The sequence below is a fragment of the Leishmania major genome, chromosome 7 (genome assembly GCF_000002725.2).
Source record: "Leishmania major strain Friedlin complete genome, chromosome 7".
In the NCBI taxonomy this organism is placed as follows: Eukaryota; Euglenozoa; class Kinetoplastea; order Trypanosomatida; family Trypanosomatidae; genus Leishmania; species Leishmania major.
The window spans coordinates 2,397-20,338 of NC_007248.2; the positions used below are offsets into that span (position 1 = coordinate 2,397).

General features: G+C 54.5%; 6 protein-coding genes across 6 annotated transcripts; 5 read left to right on the top strand and 1 right to left on the bottom strand.

Annotated features, from left to right (window-relative positions):
* Nucleotides 1–756: 756 nt before the first annotated feature.
* Nucleotides 757–2,934, bottom strand: LMJF_07_0010 (putative ubiquitin activating E1 enzyme; the record flags this gene model as incomplete). Its single annotated transcript, XM_001680852.1, has 1 exon — nucleotides 757–2,934. The coding sequence occupies one exon, from the start codon at nucleotides 2,932–2,934 to the stop codon at nucleotides 757–759; it is 2,178 nt and encodes a 725-aa protein (XP_001680904.1).
* A 5,104-nt stretch (nucleotides 2,935–8,038) lies between these two features.
* On the top strand, nucleotides 8,039–8,959 carry LMJF_07_0020 (conserved hypothetical protein; the record flags this gene model as incomplete). The annotated part of the gene is made up of 1 exon (XM_001680853.1): nucleotides 8,039–8,959. One exon carries the CDS (start codon nucleotides 8,039–8,041, stop codon nucleotides 8,957–8,959), a length of 921 nt encoding a protein of 306 aa, XP_001680905.1.
* A 583-nt stretch (nucleotides 8,960–9,542) lies between these two features.
* Nucleotides 9,543–10,442, top strand: LMJF_07_0025 (conserved hypothetical protein; the record flags this gene model as incomplete). The annotated part of the gene is made up of 1 exon (XM_001680854.1): nucleotides 9,543–10,442. The coding sequence occupies one exon, from the start codon at nucleotides 9,543–9,545 to the stop codon at nucleotides 10,440–10,442; it is 900 nt and encodes a 299-aa protein (XP_001680906.1).
* A 1,344-nt stretch (nucleotides 10,443–11,786) lies between these two features.
* On the top strand, nucleotides 11,787–12,617 carry LMJF_07_0030 (conserved hypothetical protein; the record flags this gene model as incomplete). The annotated part of the gene is made up of 1 exon (XM_001680855.1): nucleotides 11,787–12,617. One exon carries the CDS (start codon nucleotides 11,787–11,789, stop codon nucleotides 12,615–12,617), a length of 831 nt encoding a protein of 276 aa, XP_001680907.1.
* A 619-nt stretch (nucleotides 12,618–13,236) lies between these two features.
* Nucleotides 13,237–14,184, top strand: LMJF_07_0040 (conserved hypothetical protein; the record flags this gene model as incomplete). Its single annotated transcript, XM_001680856.1, has 1 exon — nucleotides 13,237–14,184. The coding sequence occupies one exon, from the start codon at nucleotides 13,237–13,239 to the stop codon at nucleotides 14,182–14,184; it is 948 nt and encodes a 315-aa protein (XP_001680908.1).
* Nucleotides 14,185–14,780: 596 nt separating this feature from the next.
* Nucleotides 14,781–17,666, top strand: LMJF_07_0050 (alpha-adaptin-like protein; the record flags this gene model as incomplete). The annotated part of the gene is made up of 1 exon (XM_001680857.1): nucleotides 14,781–17,666. The coding sequence occupies one exon, from the start codon at nucleotides 14,781–14,783 to the stop codon at nucleotides 17,664–17,666; it is 2,886 nt and encodes a 961-aa protein (XP_001680909.1).
* Between the last annotated feature and the right edge of the window lie 276 nt (nucleotides 17,667–17,942).

The window sequence follows — 17,942 nt, forward strand, 5'->3', positions numbered from 1 at the left end:
CAGAGATAGGCTTAGCACCCACACATACAAGCCAAGCATCTCAACCCTCGAGGCTCGCACAGTTGCTGAACTGGTACGTTGCTTCGCACAGACGCCCGCGTGCGCAAGAAGACCCTTTCAGGCTGCCGGCGCCTTTGAGACGCGTCTCATCCAGAAAGCTGCGGAGTGAGTACAAAAGTACTATGTTGCATTTTCTCAAGCTGTGGTGGCTCCAAAGACGAGCACGACTGTGGGTCAGCACACCTTGAGAAAATGCATTGCCATCTTGTAGAGAAGGCTGAAGGTGGCCGGTGGAGAGGAGGGGGGAAGTCTCAGGGCGGCTCCGCAGAACAGGGTGAACTTGGACAAAGGGAGGAGCAATCAGATAGCCAAAGATGCATGCAAATAAGTTGAGAAGGTGACAAATGGAGCTCACGTTTGCTTACGATCGTTTCGGATGTCGTCAGCGGGCGAAATGGGAGGTGAGTGCAGGAAGACGCAATGAGACAGGCGTCGGGCTACTTCTGACAGTGTGTGCGTGTGCGCATGGGTGGAGGGGGTTGGGCAATTCAATGCGGTGACAGCATCGATCAGCAGTAGAGGATGAGCGAACACAGCAGACAAGAGTTTTGTTGCGAGGAAAGAAGGGACGCACAAACGAAAAAAGGCAAAAACAAAGAAAACCTCACGAGGCGCACGGATGACTTGCGTGCCTGCTCTCGATACATGGTCGCCCGCATGCAGAGACGAGGAAAGGAAAACGGAAAGAGTGGTGTCCTAGTCGGCCCACTCCTCGTCAGAGCTCCAGCCCATCGCGTCCATGCCCGCCTCCCACTTTGCCTTCAGCGCCTTCACCCCACAGACCTCCTCTATAAACGACGGGCTGTTGACGCACCGCAGGAGAAACTCGCTCCCTCCTTCCCTGTACGCACGCAAAAGCGCGTCGGCGCAAGCAGTGCAGAAAGGGTTCCGCTCACCACACAAGTGGTGCATCGTGTGTGAGAAGACGCTGCCGCGGATCTGCTGCGGGATGACCCCGAGGCGGCACCGCCCCTGATCACTTTCACCGGTGGCGGCCTCACGATAGGCTGGGCACCGAAATCCACTGGGATGCTGGTACAACTCGGCCAACAGCTCGACCGCGATCGCCGACGCAATGGATGACACCGCTGGTCGAGTAACCGTACATTGCTCATCCAGCGAACGGAAGCTGAGGCTGTCTGTCGGTGCTATGATGTCGCTGCAAAAGTAGCATCCCAAGGGGGTGTGAAGCGTGTCACGGCAGTCGTCCTCCCCTACAGCGTTGGAGCGGGAGGTCTGCCCCGGCACACCGTGACGCATCACCACGTACGTGTCGAAGCCAAGGGCAACGTTGATGACAGGTGTTCCTGTCGCAGCAGCAATGATGGTCGGCACCCAGCGAGCCTCGCGCGAGTCGGTGAGGAGGAAGACAACGTCGCTTTCGGCGATGAGCTCTTCCAGTCGTCGAATTTCGCCGAGCGCCTTATCCGCCCTCGCCTCATCGATGCGATGCCCCGGCATGTGGATAGTCAAAGGCACCGGGCGCACCACCGCAGATGGGATGATGGCGCGAACTGCCTCGGCAGCCGCGTCCACCTTTGTCTTGCCGTCTTTCGCTGCCTCGAAGGTGAACAACGACTGCCGCGCCAAGTTGGAGAAGGAGACACGGCCGCGGTCGACCAAGGTGAGGTCACGGACTCCCCACATCAGCAGATTTCGTGCCACGTTGCAGCCCAGGGTGCCAGTACCCAGAAGAAGCGCTTTGCACCTGGCAATCTGATCTAACTTCAGTGACGGCAACACGCGCCACTTCATCAGTTCGAGGTTAAAACGAGAATCGTTGTCAGCCCGCTGGACGGGGTTGATAAAGGCCCCCAGGTCCAGGCACTCGATCTTCTTTTTGCGCCACCCTGAGGCCTTGAGGGAGGGAAACTCCTCCTTCCACTGTACGCGCGCCAGGTCGGCGAACGACGCGCCCGTCAGCCGCTCTCGGAGAGAAGTAACAAGCGACTCCTCGAGGGCGTCGAACGCCAGCTTCACAAATACACTTTTCTCCGTGCCTCCAGACCGCAGCGCGTAGAGACGGAGGGTGGTGAGGGACGACACTGCAAGTCGCAGGCACGTGATCACGTTCCGCACCGGAAGACTAACGCTCCCCACGGTGTCGGAAAAGTCGAACAAGCACACGACAACATTGTCGCCTTTCGTTGCAGTGGCACTGACAAAGGCAGTTGGCGAGAAAGAGATGAACTCTACGCTGTTGTTGGCGTATACAGCCAGAAACGGGTTGCAGGCCCGCTCCGGTTTCTGACGGAGCAAGCTGGTCCCGTGGCGATACATCGCTTGCGCAGCCTCTGCGGAAAACGGAAGCGCAGGCGATGCACCGAGCACTAGACAGTCAACTAGCACAGCGCTCTCGATCGCAATGCACGGAAAAGCCTCCCAGTGAAAAAAGCGGTAGGTCTTTGCATCAATGTAAGTGAGCATGCAAAGGGTGGCAAACGGCATGTTGCCCCACGCATCCGCCTCCTCTTCGGCGCTGGCATACAACGCCACAGCAGGCCCCAGCAGCGTCTTCGCCGCGATGGAAAGTAGTGCGTTCCGTAAATTCAGCGCATTGAGCTCCTCCGCAAAGTTGAAGCTCTTCACCGTTCCTTGCACCTGCACGCTCACAACGTCCGCAGCGTTTTCCGCTGCAGCCTGGGTGAGCGTTGACGGATGCAGACTGCCAGCGCTCAGGTGCACCAGGTTGGCTGGAGACAAAAATACGCGGTCGGAAACGTTGGCGCGGATAACGCCGGCCAGGGCGGCATGGGGCTCCTCCAGTCTCCACTCGGTCAGCTTGAGCTGCCGGAGTTGCTCCCAGAACCCAACGTCGATGGACAGCTGGAGGTCCGAGAAGGTGAGATGCGGTTTACCGCTCACGGCGCTCATGACGATGGCAGATCAAGTTGTGCTTTGTGCTTTCTTTCTTCGCAGGGATAGATCGGAAAACGTGTGCGACTGGGCTGCGGCAGAGAGAGGAGACGAAGGGTATAAAGAAGACGAAGTTGAATGACCCTACAGTGTTGGGAAGTGAGCAGATAGGAAAGCCATTCAAAAAGTGTGTGTCGCCGCGAGAGTGGAGGAATGGTAGTGAACAGCGCAATGTCGCTTTTTTTTTTGCGGTGGAGCGAAAAGGGAAAGGGACAATATTTTGCATGCGCAAATTCACCAACGCACTTGGAAAGGCGCGCGCACGAGAACAGCATGCACCTTTTGCTTTGCTCAAGAGCATCATCTAACGAAACCAGAGGCTCACACATACCAGGAAGTAGGGAGATAGAGGATAATAAGAATTGCACAAGAGGAAAGGTGGGGCATACTTGTCATGGATTGGTGGAGCTACCACGAAAACCAAAGACAAAGCAGTGGAGAAAGTAAGAAACAGAGGCAAGGCAAATAAACTGACAGTACACCGTGAAAAGGCGAGATCGCCGGGGCTACGCCTGGCTTTTTGAATGGAAACGGCCGCGCAGGAGTAAGACGGGCAGCGTGTTAGGCAGGGAATGTCCTAGCCAGTGAACACGAGAAAGCATCCCACCTCTACGAATCGGTGCAAAAGAAAAACTAAAAGAGGGGAAAAGTGAAGAGTGGATAGTTTTGGTTCCTTGTGTGTGTGTGTGGGGGGGGGGTGCACTGCGCAACAAAAAAACGAGTACACGAGAAGACGGCGCACGACACTGCGGCAGAAAGGTCAGAGTTGGATGCATGGAAAGTAGTATAGGCGCCTGGAAAACGAGTGTGGAATGGCACATCCACAGGGAGAGCTACGAGGACGATCGCATCACCAATGTTGCTCAAAACCGGCTTTTGGAGAACGGCGAAGAGTCAATGAACGGTTGATCGCCACAAATCATCTCTCGCCGACATGCAACCCGAAACGGGGTCGAGGATCAGAGGGTTTGAGCAGTGGCCAAAGCACATCGATACACCCGGATGCCGCGGCAACACATTGATAATGAGCTTCGTATCAGCCGTACAGGGGCGTTAGCCGAGCCAGGGGCTGGAGATTGGACCCTTCAGTAGGACCGTCTGAGGCGCGCCCTCCTCAGCTGCTGACCGCTGGATGTGATGTGGCGGCGAAGTCGGCGTTCAGCTGAATACCTTGCCGTATCGGCTCCAGAGAGTAGGTGTGCTCTGCATCCGCGTTGATGTTGGTGCAATCGAGTATCGTTGCCGGGCTAGAAGCGGGTGTGGTAGCCGTAGAGGAGGTCGGGTGGAAAACGGTAACCAAGCAGTTCAAGCTCGTTGTCGAGTCACGGGCTGACAGCTACCACCACAAACGGTGCCTCGAAGCTGTCGGCGTCTGTTTTTAGTATGATCCACGTTTTCCCCTCCATGTTGCTGGGCAGAATGTTCTCCGCCTTCACCCACACCACTGCTGCGACGCTTGCAGAAAAAGAGTGATACGCGCACGTCTTTATCTGCTCGCCAGGGCCCATGACCAGCTACGCATCGCTGCAGAAGCAGCCGCCGGTCGATATTCAAGTGCTGACGTTGGGCTCTGTTCCAGCCAACTCACTCCGTGTGACGAGCCGCACGGCTTAGCTGTCACGCTGCCGACTCTTCAAACTCCGGAATCGACTCCAGCGGTTCGGTGCGACGCGTGTCGAGGAAGCCTGTTTGGTGAAAGACGCCCTCACATCTCGCTGAATTCGGAATGGCTTCGCGCTTCCGGGTGCAGCGCTCCGCCAGCGTTACGCGCTCGCGCCAAACCTCGGAGAAGGCAGACAGTCGAAAATTCCATCCAGCAGAGAAAAAGATGGTGACAAGAGTCTGTCACTGCCGCTGTACTGTAGGGAACACCGTTCTCCCAGCTCATCGCAACGCAGTCACTGTTTGCCAGCCCACGCAGGAACAGAGATTATGGTAGAAGCTGGGTGAGATCCGCATTCCCCCGCAACGTAGCGCCACTAGGCATCCAGCAATCCAAAAACGACAACGGCGTGGTCCGGCCGCTGAAAGTGACATGTACAGCAGACACCGGCAACCGCGGCGCCGGTCAAAAAAATTTCAGCGAGAGCCCTATGCCGAGTGGTAGCAACGGTTCCTTGTCACTTACTGATTGTGCTGGATGCACGAGAGTGAAAAATGGGGCGTGGTATCACCTACAAGGGTAGGCGAGAAACGAAAAAGCAAACAGTAAGTGAAAACTGTTGCTTTGTGCTGAGTGGCATCGGAAACCAGGATTGTAAACAGCTGTAATCATCGAGAAAAAGTGCAAAGAATAAGAAGCACGTAAAGCAGCTCTGCGAGAAGGCAAGCGGCTCTCGCGCACAGGAGAGGATGCTCATGTAGATTATCTTCTCGGTGCTTCAGCACTGAGCAGCTGCAGGGCCCGGCTCCTGCTGCTTTAGCATGCAAAACTAAGCGTAATCCGTAGGCGCAAGAACAAAAGAAGAGGATAAATCACAAGATTACTTGAAAGAATTCACTTTCCGTGGGTAACCGATTCTGTGGAAAGGAATATAAATCGTTGCGTCTACTTACAAAGAGAAAAACTGTCACGTGGAGTTGCGTATCGCATCCTCCACGATACCCTCGCACGCGACAGGTAACCCGAGTGAAGATCATTGAGAAGCTTTCCTGGAACACGCACAGCAAGATAATGGTTGAAGCGAATGTGCGGAAAGCTGAACTGTTTAGTCGGAATGAAAGAAGCACAGAGAACAACATTAGCAGATATATTCACCTTAAAGAGATCTGTTGACAGAAAAGGGCGCGGGGTCGACAATGCACTTCTCTTTTTCCATCATCTCGCTCAGCAGCCTCCTTGAAACCGGTAGCAGAGTGAAACCTTGGTACCCTGGCCCGATACACATCCAGAGCCCCGGGTGTTTCAGCGACTCCCCGATCAACGGCCTTCTGTCTGTAACGAAGGAACGATGGCGGTGCCACACACCACTGATCTGCTCCTCGAGCGGTAGAAGTATGTGCGCAATGGCCTCTGCCTTCTGTAGTTGAATCTCGTTAGGAGGAGATTCGAGCGACGTAGCCAGGACACTCGACTTGAGGTGAAACCACGGCCTGCATTAGTTCCTCACCAAATCGGTTCTTCAAATCCGTAATGGAGTGGTTCAGTGACGCACCAGCGGCCAGGTGAAAGTGTATGCTGTAACCGAGCAAGGGGACGAGCAGGAGCCGATAGCCGGGTGAAGCAAAAACCTCGCAGAACCAGCAGTCAGTAGCCACGAAGGCGCAGGGAGAAGCTTAGTCGCCCTTGTCCGTCCGAACAACTCAGGCATCCCCTCGGGCACCTGAGCGCGGTGCAATGCTCCTGACGGGAACACGCACGACAGCGCTACCACTTGACTACAAGCTCTGTGTTGAGGTCTTTAGGAGAGCGCCAGAATCGGTCACAACTCACGGGTCTTTGAAGTTTTATCTTCAGGTAAAGGTGTCTGCGTTGAGCCTAGACTTCTTCTTTGACAGATCCGCTGGCGTAAAAAGGCCAAAGTGAATGGTCCTTGCTCGCTGCTCGTTCACGCACGGCGCCACCTCGCGTATGCGCTTGGTGCAAGAGAGTTTGAGGTGTGCCACCTTTCAGATGAGCACTTCTAAGTGTGACATGTAGGTCGTCTCGCTCCCCGTCGGACAATGTACAGCGAGAGTGGTATATGCTTTGCAGGTTTTGTCGAAAAGCGATTGGGCTGGTTTTGCACCAAGAGAGGCAAATCTTGGAGAGATTTAGTGGAATGGGGAAAGGCGGTACCCAACGTCAGCTTTTGTCTTGATAGGAGTTATGTTATGGTTCAGGAAGTCTGCAGGTGCCTGGTGGGGTTGCAGACACTCGAGCTGAATGAAACATGCGTTTCCCCACAAGGTACACACGCCGGGCTCCTTCCGATCACTGACAGTCACGCGGTACCACGGTGCTGTGGGTGTCAAGCCGTCGACATCCCTACCATGCTGGCACCAAAGACAATGACGTTCCTCTCTTCCTCGAAGCTCGTGTCGTCGAAAACCATTTTGAGTTGCACAGTTTGCAGAGCAAGTCTACTTCGCAATCCGATGATGCTGAGCTGGGAATGTTTGCCGCTCGAAAGGACTCCTGTGTGTGATAGTCGACCAAGGAGAAAGCAGCACCCAGCACCAAGAATCGAGAGTAGAGAGTAGAATATAGCGGGACAGGTGGCGCACCTGCGCTGCGCTATAGCAGTGCGTTGGACGTGGGGGGAGGGGTGCTGGTATGCTGGCCTGCTTTTGCTTCGTGTACAAAGACGAAGCGCATCAAGATCAGTTTCCTTTTCGTAACTCGGTGAGCCGCGGGCAGGTGAATTGGTAGCACGATTGCACGCTGCTGGTCGGACACATTTTCTTGGCGGGCTGCATCGAAGAACTATTCTTCTCAAGCACGGGGGTTTACATTTGTGTTGCAGCTGTGCTCAGGGGGGGGCAAATTGGGTGCGCCAGGTAGCAGATGGTGCAGAGCATTTGCCGAATGCATCACAGAATTGTTGTGCATCACCGGTGTAATACACTCCATTTGCGTCTGCAACAGCAGCGCCTTTCATTGTTGGGTGCAAAACGCGATTGGCGGGGTTCTATCGCGCATGGAAAAATCATCTGTTACACCAATGGTGCTGCGTTTTCGCGACCACGGGGGTGCCCTGAGAATGGTTCGTCGGGCAGGGATTGGATACGCTTTCGCGGGGCGGGGGAAACGTTTTTGTTATTCCCGTGATGCCGGCATGGTGAAAAGGGTTTTTTTCATCGCGAGTGAAGACTGGCTGTGACACATATGCAGTGTGCGCTTCGGCATTTGTCTCGTGTCCCACTTCCCAGAGTGTGTCTGTGGTGTCTTGAAAACAACAAGCAAGCGCTCAGGGATCAGAATTCGTAAAAAGAACTCTCTCTTGTATTAAATCCCCGCAGACTGCTTCACAGCAGCTGTGTGAAGTCCCTGGCTCTAAGGAACCACTACGAAGCGCATCAGCGAGGACTGTTGTGCAAACTCGAATACTGGATTGCATGGGCTTACCTAGGCTTTCACTCTATGGAAAACGGTATGCAGAATACCTTTCTTGCCTTTTCTACGTTTCTTTGCATCACTCCACAACCAGGCATCACACAGAGCCTTCTCTTGCCAGCCGTCTTTCAAAGTGCAATGCAGGATAGACTAAGGGAAATTGAGGGCACGCTTGCCCGAACAAAGGAGCGAAAAAATACGATCCTCTACAAGCTATCAAAGCGGCGTCAAGAGGAAGAACGGCTTGCCAGGCTCGGCGTGGAAAGGCTTCCGACGAATCCGAGCGAAGTGGATGATGAAAAGATCATCAAGTATGTTCTCTTCAGACTGAAGCAAGAGATCGGTGACAAAACGGCACAGCTGCGAGACCAAAAGCTGCTTAGCATTGACAGAGATGGCGAGGCCGTTATTCGAGCAAAAAATGATGAAGTGAATAAACTTCTCTCTCGGAAGTATCAGTGGGAAGCGCGTCTATCCTTTCTCGCAGGTGAACCTATCGCGCCGCGCCCGCGCAAAAAGATTTTTTTCGGCTGTGCGAAAGAGCTCCCTGAAGCTTCAGTCGTGCAAAAGCGGCAGCGTGTAGAGGGCATGCAGGAGGCGGGGGAAGATGAGGTAGCTGATAGCTCCGAGGAAGATGAGCTAGTACCCGATCAACTGGAAGCTGAGCAGCCTGCAACGCAAGATCACGACTACCTTGAAAGAGTAAAGTGGTTGGGATCGAGTGCTGCTGACCTGGACTTGATTCGGTTTGAGCGTGAGGCGGAGGCAAAAATGCGCGCAAAAGGAGATAGCATTGTCTCTCGAGCTGGCTCAGGCGCCCTTATTCTCTCTTACTGTAAGGAGGGAAAAGCTATGATTCCGGACGAAGAGCATTTTAAGCAGCAGCTCGTAAACAATCGCAAAAAAGCGCTGCAGGAGCGTTTGAACGCACTTCGCGGGAAAAATTGAATTATCTCTCAGTATGTCTCCATTGGGCTCGCGAGGCCCCTGCTTCTACCTGTCCCGTCGCAAGATATAAACGAAAAAGCAAACGTGACGCCCCCGTGGCACATTCTCCTTGGCTTCATAGCGAACTGGAGCAGCTACCCGGGGATACGGTGTGAATCTGTTGGTTTCTCTCGACGCGCTTCAGTGAGAATGATGTTTTTTGGCAGCTGGCTCATTGCGGAAAAACGTAAAGCAGCAGCCGCAGCGAGTCGTAATGCTCGATCTCTTTGCGTTGCAGTCTCATGAGGAGCCGCCGATAGCACGATGAGCAAGCTGTTTTGCACCACGCCTATGCATTTTAGCTTCCCTCTCTTTCGCCTTGTGCACCTTGGCTCGACTTTCTGATGAAAGAATGGGATCGTGTTTCCGTTTTTGATTTCAGCCCAGGCTTTTCAGCCTTTTTCTTTCGTTTCATAAGCACCTATTGCACAGCAGTGCAGCTCCGAGTAGTTTCCAGCCTCCTTCCGCGCACCTCACGGAGTCTCGCAGTGGTTTTCGTACAGCAAGTTTTTTACCGTACCTTCTGAAGCGGTTGTTTCATAGAATGCCCGTTGTTCGAGCAAGGAAAGCACGCGTTGACCACGGGTCAAAGCGATCTATTTCTCGCTTTCTGGTCTCCGAGGCGGCAATCGGAAAACTGGTGAAGGACATCTCAGCGGGCACGGATGCTGCTCATCCAGTAACGCCAAGGGAACTGGGGAGCGGGTCGCCGCATGACCCCATTCACCTTCCACTTCGAAGGACTCCAAATGGTAGCGGCTGCTATCACTGCACGACAGAGGAGTGTTGCTGTGTAGAGTTTGAAAAGATCTTATCGAACACCTACGCTAGAGTGCCGAAGAAGCGTATGGTGGAGGTGTCCGGTGCGAGACAGCTTTGTGCAAAGTCGCTTCTGACACCTTTTGTCACAAGGCTGGTGCGTCTGATGAATATAACGGAGAAAGACACTTTCTACGATTTCGGATGCGGAAATGGCTCAGTCTTATTTCAAGTCGCCTTTATGACGGGTGCGAAGTGTGTTGGTGTGGAAATCAGCGAGCACAACGCAGATGTTGCACGAGAAGCCTGGCAGCTGCTGCGGCAGGTGCTGGAGAAAAAGTACGATCGGCCGATGCCGAGGGTGGAAATCATCACGGCGGATTTGGCTGAACTCCTCTCTACGCCTACGTACTTCGACGAGGAAGAAGGACAAACGGCTATCCTGATATCGAATCTTCTCTTCCCGAAGCCCCTGACGCACTTTTTGTCAGAGCGTCTCCGATCGGCCCCTGTAGGAACTCGTATCCTATGTTTTGACGATTTGTACCCACACGCTCGCTCAGTGGCTTCGTACAGAGACCCTGGTGCTTTTGAGCTGTTCGAAATGAAAGATTACTTCTGGCAAGAGATGAGTGTGGAGTGGTGCTCAATGGAAGGCAGGTTCTTCATACATACGCGGAAGTAGTACTCTTGTTGCGCCAGCTGTTAACGTACTGCACGTCATGCCTCTCGCCTGCTCGTGAAACTCTTTGCTTGCCGTTTGTTTGACTGTATCCGTTTTTTGTTCTTTTTTCATGTGTGTGCGTGTGTGTATGTATGTTTACTCTTCACCTGGTGCTGTTGTTCTCTCCACCTTTCCTTGTACCATGATTCTTCACATTCCGCGTCGGAGGGAGAAAATGCCCATGCGGTATTCTTGCATGTTAAGAATGATCGATTCTCTTGTGCTCAACCGGTGATTTCCCGCTGTGCTGCTGCGCAAGTTGTATTCTAATGGTGACGAGAGCTGTCGACGCTGGAACCAGTGTTCATCGACGTCTTACCTCTACTTTCCCTGGACTCGTTTAGTCGTCGTATGGGGCCCTTTACACAGTCGGATCGAGACCTCACGACATTCTCCTTGGTCTCTCTCGAATCTTTACTGGCTTCTTTCGAGCACTGAGTTTTCATTCAAAAAGAATCCTATGAGGGCCTCTTGAAAGACACAAGCCATCTTGCTCTGTTGTGGCTTTCTCCCACCCCTATTCCAGCCGAATGCGGAACCGCTTCTGGTGGTGCGCGTGTCCAGCGCCGACGACGTGGGCGGGCGAGAGCGGGCCATCGCTGCGGATGTCGGCGGGCGGGTCCTGGGCGGCGTGGCGTCGGGGCGAGCTCTGCGGCAGTGAACGCGTTTGCGGTGCTCATCGGATGGGCAAAAAGTGTCCGCGTGGCTCGAGCGTATGCCACACCCGGCCCTCGCACCGCCTGCTGGTGTGGGGCGCCTAAGAGCCGCCCTACGAGGCGCGAGGTGGGCGGGCGGCGTTTGAGGGCAGGGGCCGTCCTCGGGTGACTGGGTCGGCGCACTGCTGTAACGCGTGTCTACCGGTGCTTCGCACCACGCGGATGGGGCCTGTGACAGGGTCGGGGGGTGGAGCGGCGTTGGACCTCGCGTTGTGCCGCAGACAAGTGGGCACATGGAAAAGAACAAAAACTTCTACCTCTGTGGAGGCGTTAGCGAAGCTGATTTCAGTTGACTTTACGTAGCGCAGCTCAAAAGTCGTTGGCGTGAGTTTCCTCAGAGATTGCCTGGAGAGTGTCGGCGTCCAGTCCAGCGGGACCATCAATGAGACGAAGCCCGAGACAAGCGTATTCGCGACGATTCGGTCGCAGAACGGCATGACCAAGTGCGGCATTGTACTGATCGGTCGCTTAAACACAGTCCCGAGTGACAGGCAAAGGAAACACTCCGATTCGTTCAAGGTCGTGGCGGAGAAACGGTAGCTGCTACGGCCGCAGCACTTGTGATGTGAAGGGCTTTAGTGCCGTTTATATGACACTCGCTCCCGAGCTCAAGGTCCAGCCCAATCGGCCAGTTAACTTTGCCTGGGCGTACGACAAGGAAGTTGGCTTCCTGAAAGATTGTTTTCTTCTGTGGTCTGTGAAGAGCAAAGGTGTCAAGAATGATGGCTGCCTAGTTGGCGAGCTCACCTCCAACGAGGCGATCGTGGCGTACAAGCTTAACTGCATGTGCAAGCTACACGTGAAGAGGACGGCCGCCCATTCGTCATGCGCGGTGACGAAGGACAACTTCAACGCGATTGGCTACGGCGCCAGGCTCGTCTTCAAGATCTGCAATATTGCAGACTGCATCGTGCGAAATGGAGAGAGCAACCGCGTCCTCAGTGTGTCGAGCACTATCATGTCCATGAGTGTGATTCACGGGGGTATCACTATTCAAACGATTCCCGTCCATTGCGTTTTCAACTATGAGCTCTGCAACCCACTTCGGATGGCGCATGTAGATCGCCAGAAATGCGCTCCTGGCTACGTTGTGAGCGATCCGCTTCCGGAGATAAATGAGTACAGTGATGCTGACGTAGTCATCAAAAACCTTCTCTCCGCTCACTCGCTCCACGACGCTCATGAAAAGAACGCCTTCACTGCGCTGGTTCGTGCTATGATTAGTGACCGGGACATGCAGAAACTTGGTGGCAACACGGAGGCTGACCAGTATGCTCTTATCGGCGTTTTTCTGATCCTCTACGGCCCTGGCAGCATCAAAATTGCGAACCAGGAGAATGAGCTTGTCCCGAAGAAGCATGTGGATTACTGTGGGAAGAAGCAGATCATGAACCTTACACGCAAGAATCACGATACGTAGTCCCACATGTGAGCGGCCCGATCACCCTTTTGATACGCTTTTTTTTTTGCCAGCTCCTATCGAAGAGAAAGAAAACGTGGCGACGCTGTCGATAGCAGTATTGTCAAAAGTGCTGCGATCGCGGTGCATTGTCACTTTCTTCAGCGCTCCCTTTCTACTCCTCTGCTCAACTGTACAAATCATCTCGGACGTCGGTAGTCGATGTTCTGCGTTCTATCGGCTTTGAAAAAAGAAGACTATCTATCTGGAGCTCCGCGAATATTGTTCCGCTCGGTAGCCTGCACATTGCGGGGCCGGCTGTGTGAGGCGATGCTGCTAGCACAGAGTAGCAAAGGTCCAACGTACAGGCGCTTGGAAGGCAAGCGGTCAAGTGGGGTTCCCGACTGGTTTGCTCTTCGCGAAAGATGATTATCGCTGTCCGTACTCTGACCTTTCCTTTATTCGTGCAATGGGATTATATGCTGCGCTTCTTCATCCTCCTTTCCTCTGCATTGTTGTGGTGGCGGCTCTTTCTTTTGTTCTGTAGAGACCAGCCTTGCCACACGGCAGTGTTTTTGCATAGAGGCACACTTAGAATCCCCGCGTTTCGTTTTGCAAGCGCTGAGGTCTGACGTCAATCATGAGCATAGATGCACTTTCCCCGTTGGTTGCCTGTGCAGCACGGGCTGCCGTGAAGAACGGTGAAACAAGAACGATAGAGAGCTCCCTCGATGACCTGCAGCAGCAAATGTTTGGTATTGAGGAGGGATCGCACGAGGTGGCCACGGAGATGATGTTGAAGCGCATACGTGAAACTCAGGTACTCTTAGCCCAAGACTCAGCATCTGGCAAGAGCAACCTGACCACTGAGCGGCTATTGTTAGAGGCGGTGTCGACGCTTGGTGAGCTGCTGCTCAGCGCCGCTGCCGGGCAAAGGTTGCGCACCAAGACAGCGAAGCAGATGGAGGACGTTATTCTTCCCATCCTGTTTCTGCGTACGAGCGTGACGCCGTCGCTGCTGAAGGCGCACGCACTGAAGGTAGCGTGGTCAAGGTTCGAATGCAGCGGGAAGACTAACAATGAGGCGAGGGATAGATTGCGGCACATTTTCGTGTTGTGGTACCGCAATCACGGTTGGGACTTTGCACGGAGCAGCGGCAACGGCGTCGACGTATGCACGCCTACACCCACTCCTCACGAAGGAGCCGACAACGCAAAATCTAACGTTGAAGAAAAAAACGCCTGCTGCTCACTGCCGGTGCATCCGAAACAGCAGCGTGTGATGCTGCGCGAGATTTCGTGGAATGCGGCAGCGCGGAAAGTCACAACAAGCGGCATCCCGTCCTATTTGCTCACCAAACGGAGACGCTGCGACTCCACTTATCAGTGCGACAGCCTCGCCTCCGCGCGCGCTGAAGGGGGAGCTCGAAACTGCTTTCCGGCCGCAGCACAGCCGCCATCACCTACAGCCACAGATAAAGCCACATGCCAGATCAATCCAAGGATTCTCGCGTTGGATTCCCCGGTGAAGCGGCGCAGACGGAATTTGACTGTTGATGTACCGCCCTCACCCGACCGCCCAGAGTGAGTACCAAATGAGCTCGTTCATTTGGATAGTTCGCTGGTGTATGCCCTGTGTGAGTGCACACGAACACTTTTTGAGCATCGCGCTCACAGAATTCATAGAAGTTACAAAAGAGACGCAAAGAAGAAACAGAACGGCAACGGCAATACCTTAGCAAGTGGTTCAGCAGTACAAGTGGTCGGAAGGACGTGGTCTTCTCATGTGCTCACCTTGCTTTTGACCACCGCTGACTCTCTGGCGCGCAGAGCGCCAAATTCGGAGCACAAAAAGAGCATCACAGAACAACATAGAGGGCGGATGCCTCTTGACACCAAAATGCGGTGTGTCTTTGCTGCCTCCCACTGCAATCTCGTCCCCTGTGGGCCTCTGCGCATTCCTGTCTGTTCTTCCTCTGTACTCTGACCTTCTCGCTTTCCTTGTCATCCCCTCCCGTCCGCTGCCACTCACCTTCCAACACTTCGTCACAATACTCATATCCGATTTGGCGCCACCTCGCTCAGAGCGTAGGCTGAATCACCGTATCGCTTCAGTCAAGTACCTCTTCCTTTTCTCTTTCTGTATTTTCTCTCCCCTGCCGACGTCGACCTCCTGCTGCGAAAATGGACATGCGAGGTCTCGCCCACTTCATTCGGGACATCCGTCGTGCAACTGGAAACAAGAAGGAGGAAGAGAGTCGCGTGGATGAGGAACTGGCCAAGATACGCGCCAAGTTTCTTGAAACTAGCACGATGACGACGTACGATCGAAAGAAGTACGTGTGCAAGCTGATGTTCATCTCGATGCTCGGTTACCCCATTACCTTCGGCCACATTGAAGGCCTGAAACTGATGTCACAGGAGAGCCCGTCCGCCAAGCTCATCGGGTACCTCTCCACTTCCGTGTTGCTGAACGAAAACAGTGATCTTCTGACGCTCACCACGCACACTGTATATCGTGACCTTCTCTCGGTGTCCGACTTGAGTCGCAGTCTCGCCCTCACAGCCGTCGCGAACACGGGGAGTCGCGATTTTGTAGAGGTGATGCACGAAGGCGTCTTTTCTATCGTCATGGATGACAGCGTCAATCAGCACATCCACAAGAAGGCGCTTCTGACGCTGCTTCACATTTATCGCAAGTACCCCGAGATTGTCGATCTGAATACTGTGATTCCTAAGGCGGCAGAGCTGCTTCTATCGACGCAGGACGGTGTCAGCATGTGCGCCGTGGCATTTCTTAGCGGCTGCATCAGCAAGGAGTCGAGGCACCTTTACAGAGGCATCCCCGACAAGCTGATCCAGGTTCTGGCACGCATCATTCTGGAAAAGCAGACGGAGCCAGGCTACGTGTACTACGGTGTCCCAGCGCCATGGCTTCAGGCGAAGCTCCTGCGGCTGCTGCAGTATTTCCCGCTTCCGTCGGAAGCTGACCAGCGCAACCGCATAATCCTCGTTCTCCGCAAGGTTGTCAAGGCGACGGATAAGGTGCTGAAGGATGCGCAGACGCAGCAGAAGCAGCGTGGCACACAGAGCCGCGTCAGCGCAATGAACGCGGTGCTGTTTGAGGTGGTGTCACTGTGCATCCAGTGGGATGTCGGCTCCAAGCTGATTTTGGAGTGTGTGGCCCTCATCAGCTCCTTTCTTTCCGACAAGCGGGAGTCGAATCTGCGCTACATCGGCCTTAGCTTGCTGGCCCGGCTCAGCTTTGTGGACGTCCCCGGCTTCGACTTTCATATGCACTGCCGTCAGCACCAACAGCAAATCATCGTTGGCCTGCACGACTCAGACGCCTCAATTCGGAAAAAAGCGCTCGATGTTCTCGTGGCTATGTGCAACCGGAGCACCGCTGACGACATCATCAAGGAACTCATCTCGTACCTCCCCATTGCCGCGGACCCCGACTTCAAGACGAGCCTCGTTCTCTCGATCGCGCTTCTGTCAGAGAAGTACTGCAAGGACTACAACGTGTATGTGGATATCATGCTCACGGTTGTGTCGGAGGCGGGTGACCTGTGCCCGCCAGATATCGTGCAACGCGTCGTTCAGGTTGTCGTCAACGATCCGTCCGTGCAGAAGCGTGCGGCAAACATCGTCTTCCAGGAGCTTCGGAAAAAGACAAATGTGCCAGAGGTTATGCTTCGTGTTGCTGCGTTCGTGCTCGGCGAGTTCGGCTACCAGATCGCGCTGAACGCCGAGAGCACGCCGATGGTGCAGCTCAACCTCTTGACACAGAAGCTGAGCTTCACCTCGGTGGTGACGCAGAGCATCATCATCAGCACATTTTTCAAGTTCTACACGCTCTACGACGATGTTGCGGTGCGCGAACGCATTATGAAGACACTGCAAGCGTACACCAAGAGCCCGCACCCGGAGTTGCAGCAGCGTGCAACGGAATTCATTGCACTGGTGGAGTTTGGGCGGAGTGAGCTGCTAGAGAAGGTCTTCGAGCCCATGCCACCTTTCCGAGCCGATGTGAACACTGTCATGAACCAGGTGAAGAGGCTGCAAAGCAGTGTGCAGGACATTTGGGCCCTGAAGATTCTTGAACGCGGCGTGGAGGATGTGAACGACACGGGCAAGCGGAAGTCCAAGTCGGAGTCGGCCGAGAAACCGAAGCACCAGGCAAAGCGACGAATCACACTGCATGATCTCTCGCCTGTGTCGACGGCAGCCCCTGTGCAAGGTGGTAACGCCGACCAGGCCTACGCAGAGCTGGACGCCTTGCTCGACGTGTCCCTCCCTTCCCAGGATGTGGATCGTGTTCGCAGCGTCTACGAAGAGCATCGCCGCCGCCTCTTCGAGCTTTCACGCGCCGACAAGGGCGTTCTCTTCTCGAACGAGTCGATCGAACTCCACTGTACCAAGTCAACGTACGGGGCGGACACTCGCATGACGGTGGTGGTGCGTGACAAGACAGGCAAGGGTCTCGTGCAGGTGGCAGTGGAGATCATCCGTGCCGACGCGGGGCTCATTCTTCAGTCGCGCACAAAAGACGGGACCACTGTGGCGGCTTGGGGCACAATCACAATCGAGTTTGCTGCCCGCTCATGCTTTGCTTTTAGAAGCCCGCCGAGTGTGCGAGTGCAGTACGCGCCGGCGTCCGACAGCGCGCGCGTGCGCACCGACGTTCTGTCACTGCCGACCCTTCCCACGACTTTCTTCACCCCATACCAGGTAGACTCGGACGTCAACTTTAGTCGCCTGTATGAGGCAACGAAGCAGGCATCGACCTTCGCCGGCTGGCGCAAGGAGGTGTCGCCGTCGGCGAGGGTAGATGCCAACGCGCTGATGCAGTTGCTCGAGCTACAAGGGTACCGGACCAAAGAGACTGGATCGGGCGCCATCGTTGGCATCGCCGCATTCGCGGTGCAGCCGAAGGAGCGCGTCGAGTACGTACCTGTGGTGTGCGAGATACAGACATCCGCAAGTGAAATGCAGGTGTTTGTGTACACCGAGTCTTCGGTGCTTCAGCATGGTGCCCTCGACACAATGGAGTTCGCCCTACGATAAACATCGATCGACCCCCTCTTCCACGCAGAGAGACAAGCATGCCGAGTGCTGGCGGAAAACTTTATAAAACGAAAGGCTTCGCTGTCGCTCTTTCTCGGTCGCCTCTCCCAGTGGGTATTTGTCTCCTCTTTACAGCTCTTTTTATCGAGTGTCGTCTGGGATGCTCGTTGCCCCTCGCTGGTGGTTTCTGCCCTCTGTCGCTTGTCGGCGCGTTGTCACTTATCATGATCTCTTTGCTGGGTTGTTTTCCGTAACTCTCATTTCTTTTTACATGCG